Raw genomic sequence first — 12,978 nt, forward strand, 5'->3', positions numbered from 1 at the left:
ATTTCACTCACGTTTACCCCCTCTCCTCTCCTTTAAAAAAACCCAAAGTAACATAAACAAAATACGAACTTGGCCGCTGTTGAGCTCGTGGAACCCAGACGCTGTATTTCGACTGGGCACGATGCATGTATGACTTGGAGCAAAGCGTATTCCGTTCATGATATTTCTTGGAGGATGACTAATAATCCTAACTAACTTTGAAATGATATCCCTTGACTGATATTTGGTGTTTGTCAAAGTAAATGCCCGCTTTATAGACTATCGTTCACTTAACTCTCGTGACTCAAGTAGGAGAATCATAACTGTGATGTTGCATTAGGTGTATCAAATACTAGTAAAATAATCTTGAACTGCTCTGGGCATTGCTGTATTCAGATTTACGAATATTTCTTCTTCTTCTAAGGACACTTAGTACCAAGCTATGACAACCATCTATGCATGAATATAATTTTTTTTTTTTGAATCCATCTTGCATGCATTCATTGTTGCTATGTTTGGCAATCCTCAAACAAGACTTCTATACGTCAGGAAAAGTCTTCGTTATGACCAATTAAGGATGTATTAAGTCTTCATATCGATTATAAATGCATAGTGTATTGGTACAATGCCACCACTTAGAAAGGTCAGTATACGGGAACTATAGTTATTGAGCATATGCATCAATAACCCCCCCCCCCCATAAAATAAAGAATATACATTTTATAGCTAAATGACGCAATAAAATTAAGACTCCGATGATGTCATGACGATAATGGGCCAATCTCTTCCTCTCTCTCTTTCTATCTATCTATTTATCTATCCATCTATCTATATATATCTCTATCCATTATTTATCTATCTTTCTATCTATCTATTTATCTCTATCTATATGGATTTATCTATCTATCTATCTATCTATCTATCTATCTATCTATCTATCTCTCAATCCCCTCGCTTATCCATCTCACTATCTCCCTCTGTCTATCATCTTCTCCTTCTCTCTCTGTTAGTTGTGTATGTAAACACGGACTATAGATTATTGTCACCAAATTAGGAAGCCCTTTTTTCAAACTTTCCCCCTCTCCTCGCTAAGAAACAATAACTTCCAAACGCTGTAGCTGTTCTCCTGCATGCCGTTGTAAAGAAGTAACTGTTGAAAGGCGGGCATGGGTTTACGCGGGTAAAATTCTGAATTGATCAATTATGATGGCCAGTGACAGTGCTCTCTCCAATAAATTTTAATTCTATTTTCTAAAAATTAGTTGTTTCTTAGTTATTACACAGGGTGGCCAAAAGAAATTTAAAAAATGAATGAAAGAGGGGTGAGGGTCTTTTTTGTATGTTGTATACATCGTCGTTTTCTCCGTATGATGCTCTATTGAATAATATTCATAATCGTATAAGAGCACGAAAATGGGTTTGGGGCTTTCCTCTTGACCTGTTAGTCTGGAGTTGTTATTGTCCTGATTTCACTAAGGAAGGTCATGCCACGCCGTCTATCTGCCTTCCATTATAAGAAATATCCGGAGGACGAGCTCTATCTAAGTTTGAGGATTAACGCAGCTTAACTCGATCGCAACCTTTATCATGTCAACCTGAGTGATATTTGCTCTCAGAATTATCAGTCTCTTCCACACCCAAAAATAAGGTACTCTAATGCATGTATCGTCAAAGAAGACGCCCCGAGCAAAGTGCCGCAAATCTAAACAGACTCTACGAGAATGTTTTAACTATCGTCAACATCAGAAAGGGATGTTTGCATGTATCAGCATGAGGACTTCGGCATTGCTATTGGCTCCTGTTCTCCTGGTCGTCATTGGCACAACGACGGCAGCCGAACCGGAGTTCGTCTACCCAGACGTCTTCAACGACACGGAGCGAGACGCATTCCTGTACGGCACCTTCCCCGATGACTTCTTGTGGAGCACGTCGACGGCCGCCTACCAGATCGAAGGCGGCTGGGACGCCGACGGGAAGGGGCCGAGTATCTGGGACACCTTCACACACGAACCGGGAAACATCGCCAACAACGGCACGGGTGATGTTACCTGCGACAGTTACCACAAGTAGGCCCATGAATTGATTTGAATTAGTTTGATTGTCATCTTCAATCAAAACAAAGTAAATTTATCTAAATTTTATTGAACGCAGTATAATATGACATCATTTTCTAAACACAGGGCGTAATTTAGATGTTGGCCTGTTGATTTATATCATCAATGCGTAAATGGAAATTGATGTAGAACTGCCCTTTCTATTATTCGTATGTTTTGTGTGTGTGTGTGTGCGTGTGTGTGTGTGTTTGTGCGTGTGTATGTTCATCTGTCCTGTTCCATTTTTTTTTTGACAACCACGTAAATTTCTGTTGCTTGCTTTGCTGTGTAGTTTGCTTAGCTATTGTATTTATTGTATTTCTCGATCTTGAAGTAGACATCCTTAAGGTTGAAACTCACTGTTGCTCTTCAACACTACCTTGTCATCACGAATGCCATGATAATGACACCTAAAGTACTGCTCACGTTACACAATACTTTTTACCAGATTTCCATGGAGAATAGTATGATATAATACTGTTCATGCAAAGATTAAAGTTTTAATCATCACTGTCAATGCGATAGGGTGCAAGTTGATACCTCATTCCCATGTCGATCTGTTGTAATTTGTTAAGGTACATGGACGATGTCGCCATCATGACGGCGATGGGTCTCAAGTACTACCGCTTCTCCATCTCCTGGTCTCGCATCCTACCGGACGGCACCACCAACTACATCAACGAAGCCGGCATCGCCTACTACAACAACCTCATCAATGCCATGAGGGATGCCGGCATCGCCCCGATGGTCACGCTTTATCACTGGGATCTCCCCCAGGCCCTTCAGGACGTCGGCGGGTGGACCAACGAGTCCGTGATCGAGCACTACAATCGCTACGCCGACCTGTGTTTTCAGAGATTTGGAGATCGGGTGAAGCTCTGGATCACTTTCAACGAGCCTTGGGTGGTGACTATGCTGGGCCATGGAAACGGAGATTTTGCGCCTGGGATTGAGGGCGACGGTACAATAACGTACGTCGTCGCTCATACGATCATCAAAGCTCACGCCCGTGCCTATCACACGTACAATGACACTTACCGTAGGATACAGGTACGCAATTATTAACCTTGGTCGAATATTTCACCACACCTTCTTGTAGTTCAATCGCTAAGATCAATATCGAATAAGATGACAACATATTAATTCTAACAAAAATATAAAATAAAACATCTTCTCCGGGGTCAAAGAATCCTCTTGCACTTTTGTGTAATACTGTACAAACTTCAGCACACTGAAAATTGTGCCCACTGCAAGAACGCCCTATTAATCTATCATAAATGTGCTAAGAACCTCTAAAAAATAATCCATAAATTTACACATTTTTAAAACTTCTCTTAATAAAGCATAAAAATGATTGACTCTTTGATGAATTTTCATCGAATTGTGTTTCAGGGAGGAGAAATAGGAATCACTCTAAACTCCGACTTTTACGAGCCCTTTAATCGTAGCGTCCCATCTCATGTCGAAGCTGCCGATCGCGCCTTCCAGTTCTACCTCGGCTGGTTCGCTCACCCGATCTTCCTCAACGGTGACTACCCGGAGGTCATGAAGTACAAGGTGGCCCAGAAGAGCGCCTTCCAATTGCAGTTCAACGAGTCCCGACTGCCCGTGTTTACCGAGGAGGAAAAAGCGTACATCGTCCACACGGCCGACTTTTTCGGTTTGAACACGTACACCAGCAGCCTCGTCCTTCCCGTGCCCGAACTCAACGTCTCCTTGCCCGTCAGCTACTGGCTGGACCAGGACGTTCTCCCTTTCAAGGACCAGAGTTGGCCTTACACCGCCCACCAGGGCTTCAGGATCGTCCCCTGGGGCATCCGCAGGCTCCTGGCCTGGATTTACAATGAGTACAATGTCCCCGTCTACGTCACTGAGAATGGAATGGCAACGACCGACACTGATGACCTCGATGATGAGGAAAGGGTCAAATACCTTCGCTCCTACACAAACGAAGTTCTCAAAGGTAACTTCTCGATACTGATCGATCCAGCTTTGTCACAACGATATCTCAAAATAAGACCAGCGAGATATGTTCACACCCAGTTAATTCAATCATTCATTCATTCATTCATTCGTTCGTTCATTCATTCCTCCATCCATTTATTTTCCATCTACAGCAATTAATGTTATGTGGGTTTGGATGTTTTTGTTGTTGTTTTTTCAACAGAAGATAAGTGCATATATTGACATAAGTGAATATTGACTGAACTATGATCTGTATAAAGTACTGCAGACAGGTAAAAATACATGACACATGACACTTCTCACTACATCTTTCGATGCTCAATAATCTGGTAGAAATTGACCTTCATTTGCAGAGAAGTGATTATACAATCTTTTTTTAAGGTATCATAGATGTGCTGTCCTCCGCAACGTCTTTGCTATAAAATTCCCCCGATTTATCAGGGTTTCGCCCTCATTTCTTCTGTTAAGAATAAATACATAATAAATACATTTCCGTTTTTTCACAGCCTACTTACTAGACGGCGTCGACGTCAGGGGTTACGTCGCCTGGACGCTCATGGACAACTTCGAGTGGGCAGTCGGTTTCACAGAACGATTCGGACTTCACTACATCGACTTCAATGACCCCGAGCGAACTCGCATCCCAAAGAAGTCGGCGAGTTTCTTCGCCGAAGTCATCAGGAACAATGGCTACCCGGAAACGACCTCGACACAAGCACCCACAGAAGCTTATCCGTCCACCACTGCGGACGGCTCGAGCGTCCACCGAGTCACGTGCTACGCTCTTTTGATGTCAGTTTTCGTCAGTCTTTTTTATCTGTAACTGAAGTTAAATATGTCGATGTAGATATCCGAGAAAGGGCCGTACAGTGTTTTTTTTCTAGTTCATTGCCCATTATATTGCCAGTTATCAACGAATAGTATGGCAATCATTATAAGATACCTTTAAAAAGACGTTTCTTCTTTATACTTTAAACAGATTACAGATTAGTAAGTATAGCTCTTTGTTTGTCATGACAATGCAAAAATAAAGAAGTACATTTTAGTAAATGTACAATATACTTCTTTCTCTGTTCTTCCGGTTCTTCTCTCCCTCTTTCACTACCTTCTCGATATTTTTTTTTGTTTTGTTTGTTTTTTCATGAGATATAAAGAATTAAGTGGAAGAAATTTGTCTCTCGCGTCTATCCTTGCCTGAGGTTGGTTTGAAAAATCGAGGATAGTTCAAGATTGCACTGAGATTATGTTATCAATATACCGTTACACTGTTACTTTGAGTGGACGTGGGTTTGTGTATATATATATATATATATATATATATATATATATGTGTGTGTGTGTGTGTGTGTGTGTGTGTGTGTGTGTGTTGTGCACATAATTAGTTACCTTACATGAATCAATTCTAATATTGCAATCGGATGTGTAGTGCACGGCCCCGTCTAAATCCGATAAAATCGATGAATCTAAAAAATGAACAAATCTATTATAAATACATTGTTCAAAAATTTTGCAAAAATTGTCAAAGCAGTAATTGGTCTATAGTTATTCAATTCTCTTTTATGTTTACGGGTTACGCAAGCAAGCGTGCCGGAACACTTTTTTTTTTTTGGGGGGGGGGGGCAAAATCTCGACGGGGGTACTGTGTTGGTGTGAAATCCTCGGCGAGAGAGCGAAGCGACCTAGCGGGGTACCACGGTAGGGACTTTTTGTAAAAACAGAGTACAAAAGTCGCATTTATAGAACATTTAAAAGCAAATTTCTAGGAAATTACATATAGTTGAAAAAATTTAGTGCGAAGGACTATGGTCATAACATACGGGGGTACATTTATGTGACGGTCCTCGGCGAGGGAGAGAAGCGACCGAGCAGGGAGAGGGTGTGGGAGGTGGGAGGGTGTGTAAGGTTTACTAAAGGTATGTTTCAGGGGCACACTCGAGGACGCGAGGCTACCATCTGTGCACTAATTTTACTCATAAGTAAATACTAGTGTATAGATATTATGATGTATCTTGATAATGAATTATGATTTTTGACATTACAATTTTGCATTTTCAGTTATGAAATTGACAAATTTTAGGAAAGAAAAGTGCCTTTATTGTTCATTTTGGTCTTTAAATTGTTGATTACTTGTTCGTTACAGGGGGCACTTTGGGGGGCAAAACCCCCAAAATTTTATTGGGGGGGGGGGGGGGGGTAAGTGCCACCCTGCCCCCGCTTCCGGCGCCATTGTACGCAAGCTGTTTTCACCTTATTAGGTACTGAAGAAGTAGAATTTTAATTACTAATATTAAATATTCTAGACAAAGACACAGAATAGAAATCATCGGTAAATGAATGACTTAAATGAATGTGTGTGTGTGTGTTTGTACCTGTCTGTCTGTGTGTCTGAGTGTATATACTTTGATGTTTGCACGTAGTTACAAAAACCAGTTAATCTGTCGGCCTACAAACATGTCTTATCATGAAGAAATGTTGACAAGCAATACCCTCTTGCTACGAATGGGTAAATCCAAGGAGCAACACCGATAAGTGACATCGCAGACAGATACCACCCAATCACGATTGGCCGACTGGGATTTAAAGATACCACTGATTCAACAAAAGTCATCGGTTTTTCTATGTGTGTGTAAATTATGTGTGTGTTTGTGTGTTTTAAAGATAGGTGGTGAGATGGAAGGGTCATTTTAATTCAGCACAATTTGCTCCTTACATAACAGACACATTTTGTAATTTGGATGCACTCTAATTTTCTGACAGCATCCATTAGAACACATATTATGAAACGAATTTATATGACTTCATACATTTTCAAGTAGGCCTTAGCCACAGAGAAGGTAATGCAATACTTAGTCTATTGTTGCTTATGCGAGGAGGGAAATTAGCGTCGTATCCCTGAGAAAAAATTTATCACATCATTCGTTGGAGTCTTGTTATCCCCCCCCCCCACCCTTTAAGAATTCTATGTGGGAATATATCCCCTAAATCAGCTTCATAACGTGTTTATTGCTGTGAAAAAAAATGAACAAACAACAAAATTCAAAACTTGTAAAATGCATTCATTGGACAAATGGATATTCGATTAAATGCTAATATCTATATATAATGTGTCGTTGTTGACCAACAGTTTCGATATATGGTCGTAGTTACTTGAGACGTTTAAGATTATGGACGGTGTAAAGATTGAAACCTTCAAAATACGCTGGTGTGGGTCCTGCCGAGGTAACCATTACGTACACATTCTTACAAATTTCTAACCATAGCTTTTTATACCGTCATGCATTATCACCCATGTTGTAATTTGTCCAGTGCAATCTCCGAAAAATGTACCGTTGTTTTAAAGAAGCGTTTTTAGATAAAAAGAAATAAATAACTGAATCGATTTACAGTCTTTTCTATAGGGAAAAGGTTGAAATAATTGACAAAGTTTAGTTTAAGAAAACACACACCAATCATTGAATATGAAAGAGAACAAATAACATACCTGCTTATATTTTCATTATAGGTAGAAGAAACAGTGATGATTTAAGTGCTTTAACGGTTAAGATGATAACAATTTGACAATATTACTTTCAGTGTTCAGTATCATGCGTTCAAATGAGGAGTTGATATACTCCACCACTGGCATTAGAATGTTACAGAGACACTCTCATGAAATATCCAGTAAGTCTACGAACACGTTTAAGATGAGAAGAGACTTTGGAGAGACAATTCAGGAAGGCAGCAAATTAGATATAGTAATGATGATATTTGTATCGTTCTCTTTTTACAAGTCCGTTTAGTTAGCAAGGGATTAAAAAAAAGCACGTGAGGCTCAATGCGACACAAATGTGCTCTATCTTTATTTTTTGTGGAACAATTGGCTGAAAGCTCTAAAGATCAGTTACGAAACTCCTTCTAATCCTTTAATGTGTACATGCATCAGGAGGTTAGTGATTGTACTCGAAAGCTCAGTGATGATCACTGCAATCTTTGTACCCTTAAAACTCCCTTGACTCAATAGAATCCATTACGGGAGTTACGCTTTAGTAGCACAGATTGAGGAAAGATAAGGAAATCATAAAGGATAGGCCACGACTGGATTCGCCTCCCAGTCCACTAGCCACCTCTTGCCGAAAAGTTGAGTGCTGGAGCAAGAGGTTTGATTGTAAGCTTTAGGCCTCATTTTCCCCCCACGGATAACCACAAAAAAGTAGGATAATAGCACGATGGCAACAACCCGGTTGCTTGTACTGGCGGCGGGACTTCTTGGTCTTGTGACTGCTGTTTCAGCAGCAGACCCTGAGTTTGTGTACCCCGATTACTGGAACGATCCGGAACGGGACGCCTTTATTTACGGAACGTTTCCCGATGGCTTCATCTGGAGTTCGGCTACTTCCGCCTACCAGATCGAAGGGGCTTGGAACGCAGACGGGAAGGGAGAGAGCATTTGGGACAATTTCACACATGAAGGGGGTCACGTTGCCTACAACCAAAATGGCGATGTCGCTTGCGACAGCTACAACAAGTAAGTCCTCATATACTTTCCTTTTCCTATTTTATCCATTTAATCTTGTTTGATAGCTCTAGATGAGAATCTATAGACGTATGCGTATTTTTGATGATGTGATTTCTGTTTGCAGCATTCTGGTGGCAGTGTTTTCGTCCATGATTGCAGCTCTTTCGTGTTATGATTATGCATCTACTCACTATTGTAAATTCTGAACTAGGCCAAGGAAATTATCTTAGAGACAAAAACATACGATCGATCTAAAAAAGAAGAAGAAAAGAAGTAGAAAAGGAAATTAGAATAACATTCAGCAGCTGAACGCAGAAATACCAGGCGAATGTCAATCTCTGCAAATTTACATTGACTTAATCGGCATAATCAGAATATTAAGTGGTCTGCCCAATATGACTAAAATGTTAGCAGCGAGAAAGAAATTCAGCACCGGTTTTACTGCTAAGTTACTGCTAATACTGCTAATTGCTATATCAAATCAGAGTGTCAGTAATCTTGTAAGGACTTTCGAGATGACATGACGATATTTCATGAAACATTTCAGAGATTATCTTTCAACGTAGACATGGATGAGGCTTAAGAAAAGGAAAGTAGCAACAAAGAGATCGTCTATGTCAGCCTAAAACGAATAATAACTAAAAAGGTCAGAAGTCTACCAAGTCAGTGGAAAAAAAGACAGTAATGAGTAGGCTCCGATTGCCTTACCATCACCAGAATGCTACGTGAGCACACATATACAGTGAGTACTCACTATCTTGTAATAAAGAGAGAGAGAGAGAGGGGGGGGGATATGGAGATATCCATTGCCTTTGTTACCCAAAGCATGGCGGATGATTAAGTTAAGAGGATACCTTTATATTTCACTCATGAGAAGAGACTGTCCGTCGGTTCATTGCAGGTACCGAACGGATGTTGCTCTGATGAAAGCCATGGGTCTCAAATACTACCGTTTCTCCATCGCCTGGTCTCGCGTCCTACCGGACGGCACCATCAACAACATCAACGAAGCTGGAGTCGCCTTCTACAACAACCTCATCGATGAAATGTTGGTGAACGGAATCTCGCCGATGGTGACGCTCTACCACTGGGATCTACCCCAGGCCCTGCAAGACAAAGGCGGGTGGGACAGCGAGGACATCATCGACTACTTCGCCGACTACGCCGAACTGTGCTTCCAGCGATTCGGAGATCGAGTGCCCCTCTGGATCACATTCAACGAACCGTGGATCGTGTCCGTTTTCGGCTACGGTACGGGCATCTTCGCCCCAGGGCTGGCCGAGATTGGGTCTGCCCCGTACAGGGTAACTCACAACATAATCAGATCTCACGCAGCCGCGTATCACCGCTACGACGACAGGTACAAGGCAAGCCAGGTAAGCACAGCTGCATTTATAATCACGTAACTTAATAATCTAAGTTACTACAGTGTACTAGGAGAGCATGAAATATCTGAGAAAATGTACCCTAGGCCCTGTTATAAGATTATTTTGTCTTATTCTTACCAAAAATATTGTGATGGTTGCAAGAAATAGGATCACCTCTATACCTGATGAAAATTACTAGCACTATCAGAGCCAATGGTAGCGATATTACAAACGGTCGCTACTTTGTGATTTTGGCGGACGAATCCAAGACAGAGCACACAACAGTTCGCCATGTACTTTCTGTGTCCATTATCAGTGCTTGCATACTGTTCCATAGTACTCAGTAGTACTAGTATATTACATTGTAATACATTATATGGCTCAATGGTCTTCTTCCCTATGGATAAGCGAAGATAGTCTGCAGGAAATTACATCATGCTCTTTACTCCTAGCCCCCCCCCCCCTCCCCCCCAAAAAAAAATCAAAACAAAGCTCACGACAAAGCTTGACATGGTCATTTACGTGTCTAATTTCAATCATACTTTAATTCAGAATGGCAAAGTTGGGATCACCCTAAACTCCGACTGGTCCGAACCGTACGACAGGACCAACCAGACGAGCCTCGACGCCTCCGACCGCGCCCTCAACTTCAACATCGGATGGTTCGCTCATCCCATTTTCATCAATGGCGACTACCCGGAGATCATGAAGACCAAAGTGGCTAGAAAGAGTGCCGCCCAGGGCTTCAACCAATCTCGACTGCCTGAATTCACCGAAGCTGAGAAGGCCTACATCAGGGGCACCGGAGACTTCTTTGGTCTGAACACCTACACCACCAATCTCTGCGTCGCCGTGCCGGAGAACCTTGGCGGCGACCCGAGCTACTGGGCGGACTCCGACATCGCCTCGTGGCAAGAAGGCAGCTGGCCGGGGTCCGGCTCTGGCTGGCTCAAGATCGTCCCGTGGGGCATTCGCCGTCTCGTCAACTGGATCTACAACGAGTACAACGTGCCCATTTACGTGACGGAGAATGGCGTCTCCACCAAGGATGTCTACGAAATAGATGACGTCATCCGGCAAGACTATTACCGCGCATACATCAACGAAGTCCTAAAAGGTATATCCTGAATATAAGTGCTACGAATAAAAGAAGAAGATTAGGATAGGGAAAAATTTGGTCACGAGGATGATACTAACACAAGGAGGGAGCCGAACATTTTTATAATCCAAACGCACATTGTTTATTCTTGTGAAAGTCAAACCATTTTTCTAATTTAGATTTGATTAAATTCTAAGTAAATTATTGCTAACAATAACGGCAGTTTTTATGAAAACTTCACGCTGATTTGGGCCTACTATATTCCTCTCTTAATCTTAGCAAGATATCACATGATAGATTAAACATTGAACCTTTCCCTCATTCTTGTCCGCAGCTATTACACTGGATGGTGTTGATGTGAAAGGATACACGGCATGGTCTCTTCTTGACAACTTCGAGTGGGGAGCCGGCTACACCGAGCGTTTCGGTCTCCACTACGTGGACTTCACCGACCCTGATCGACCACGAGAGGCTAAGAAGTCAACCACAGTGCTCTCCGAGATCATCGCCAACAACGGCTTCATTGCCGGGGCCGGGACTTCGTCACCCCAACCAACAACGGGTAAAGGGACGTCGATGAAATTTCAAGCCAGTGGCGTGGCGCTTACTTGTCTGATGAGTCTTTTATCATGGGCTCTGGCTCTTTCTTCGTGATGGGGGAAAAACGAAGTGTTTTTTTTTCGTAGCATATGACAAGCTGTCAACAAGTTAAACATATTTATTACAGCTGTATATAATATACCGTGGGCAGTAATACCGTCGTTACTCAAAAATACAATGGCACACCTTCATTCTGTGATAAAGATTAATTTGAATGGCTCAATGATTGAAATGCGTTTTGATTTCTTACTTAATTGGTACTTATCAACATATCCTCGCAAGAGGGGCAGCGGAACACTTGGCTCTTGTATAAAACTTACAACTAAACACATGACTCTAAGAAGGTTATACCCGGAGGTGTTTTTTTTTTTTTTGGGGGGGGGGGGGGGGATATCTCGCGAACCCTTGACTCTTACCCTCCCACACACACAAAAGCACACACACCACTAACGATCTGGCTGCTCCTCCATTATTATAATACTGTTGTTGAAGACCACTCAATTAGTAAAGGACCATATCTTATACGATGTCAAACGAAAAACTATGAAGAGAATTTTATTTCTTTGAGTTTTTTCAACGAACTTTGAAGTAAAGAGAATTTTGAATTGAGGAAACTTGATTTGCGCAACGTATATAGTTACAGGAGTAACATCAGCTTCCAGTAGAAGAAGGCACGATGAATTTGATACTTATTGGAGGAAAGAGGGTCGTGTGTGTGTGGGTATGTGAGGGTGTACTTGTGTGTGTGTGTGTGTGTGTGTGTGTGTGTGTGTGCGTGTGTGTGTGTGTGTACAAGTGCGTGCCTGTGCTTCTGAAACAAGAGCTTGGTATTTTTTCTTTTCTTTTTAGTACAGTGTAGTTATCAGTGGTGAAGGCAATATAATGATATTGTGTTATTGGCCGCGAGCGGGGAGGGGTAAGTTTTTGTTGGCATAAAGGTTATAGGATTTTATCAGCAGTTAGGATTCTGATGAGTTTTGTTTGATGGATTTGAATGTGAATTTGGAGCGGTGCTTGGGTGCGGGCGGATGATGCTTTTCTGCATACGGTCTATTACAAGCTTGTATGTTCTACGTATCAATCAACATTTGGAAATCGTTCATTAGGAAGGAAAGTGGTATCGCTTCGGGCGTGTTTGTGTGGGGGTGTATGTGTGTATGGGTGTTGGTGTTTGGTGTGTATGTGTGGGTGTATGTAGGTTGGTGGTTGTGGGTGTGGGTGTGGGGTAGGTTTTAGTGAATCGGGGTTGGTGGGGTGGGGATATGATTTGAAGAAGGATAGTTATAAATTGTATGAAAGATATTGGTAGAATAATTATTTAGGATAGATGTAGAGTTGTTTTGGTGGATAGGGGAAGGGTTGGTTGGTTTTTTTTTCTTC

General features: G+C 41.8%; 1 protein-coding gene across 1 annotated transcript; it reads left to right on the forward strand.

Annotated features, from left to right (window-relative positions):
• The first annotated feature begins 1,749 nt into the window (after nt 1-1,749).
• LOC139740533 (lactase/phlorizin hydrolase-like) lies at nt 1,750-11,652 on the forward strand. The gene is made up of 8 exons (XM_071651122.1): nt 1,750-2,045; nt 2,648-3,122; nt 3,465-4,035; nt 4,544-4,738; nt 8,316-8,541; nt 9,434-9,908; nt 10,452-11,016; nt 11,333-11,652. The coding sequence occupies exons 1-8, from the start codon at nt 1,750-1,752 to the stop codon at nt 11,650-11,652; spliced, it is 3,123 nt and encodes a 1,040-aa protein (XP_071507223.1).
• Nucleotides 11,653-12,978: the final 1,326 nt, after the last annotated feature.

Source organism: Diadema antillarum, unplaced genomic scaffold (genome assembly GCF_040938485.1).
Source record: "Diadema antillarum isolate AM-2024a unplaced genomic scaffold, OU_Dant_1.0 seq00000858_RagTag, whole genome shotgun sequence".
Lineage (NCBI taxonomy): Eukaryota > Metazoa > Echinodermata > Echinoidea > Diadematoida > Diadematidae > Diadema > Diadema antillarum.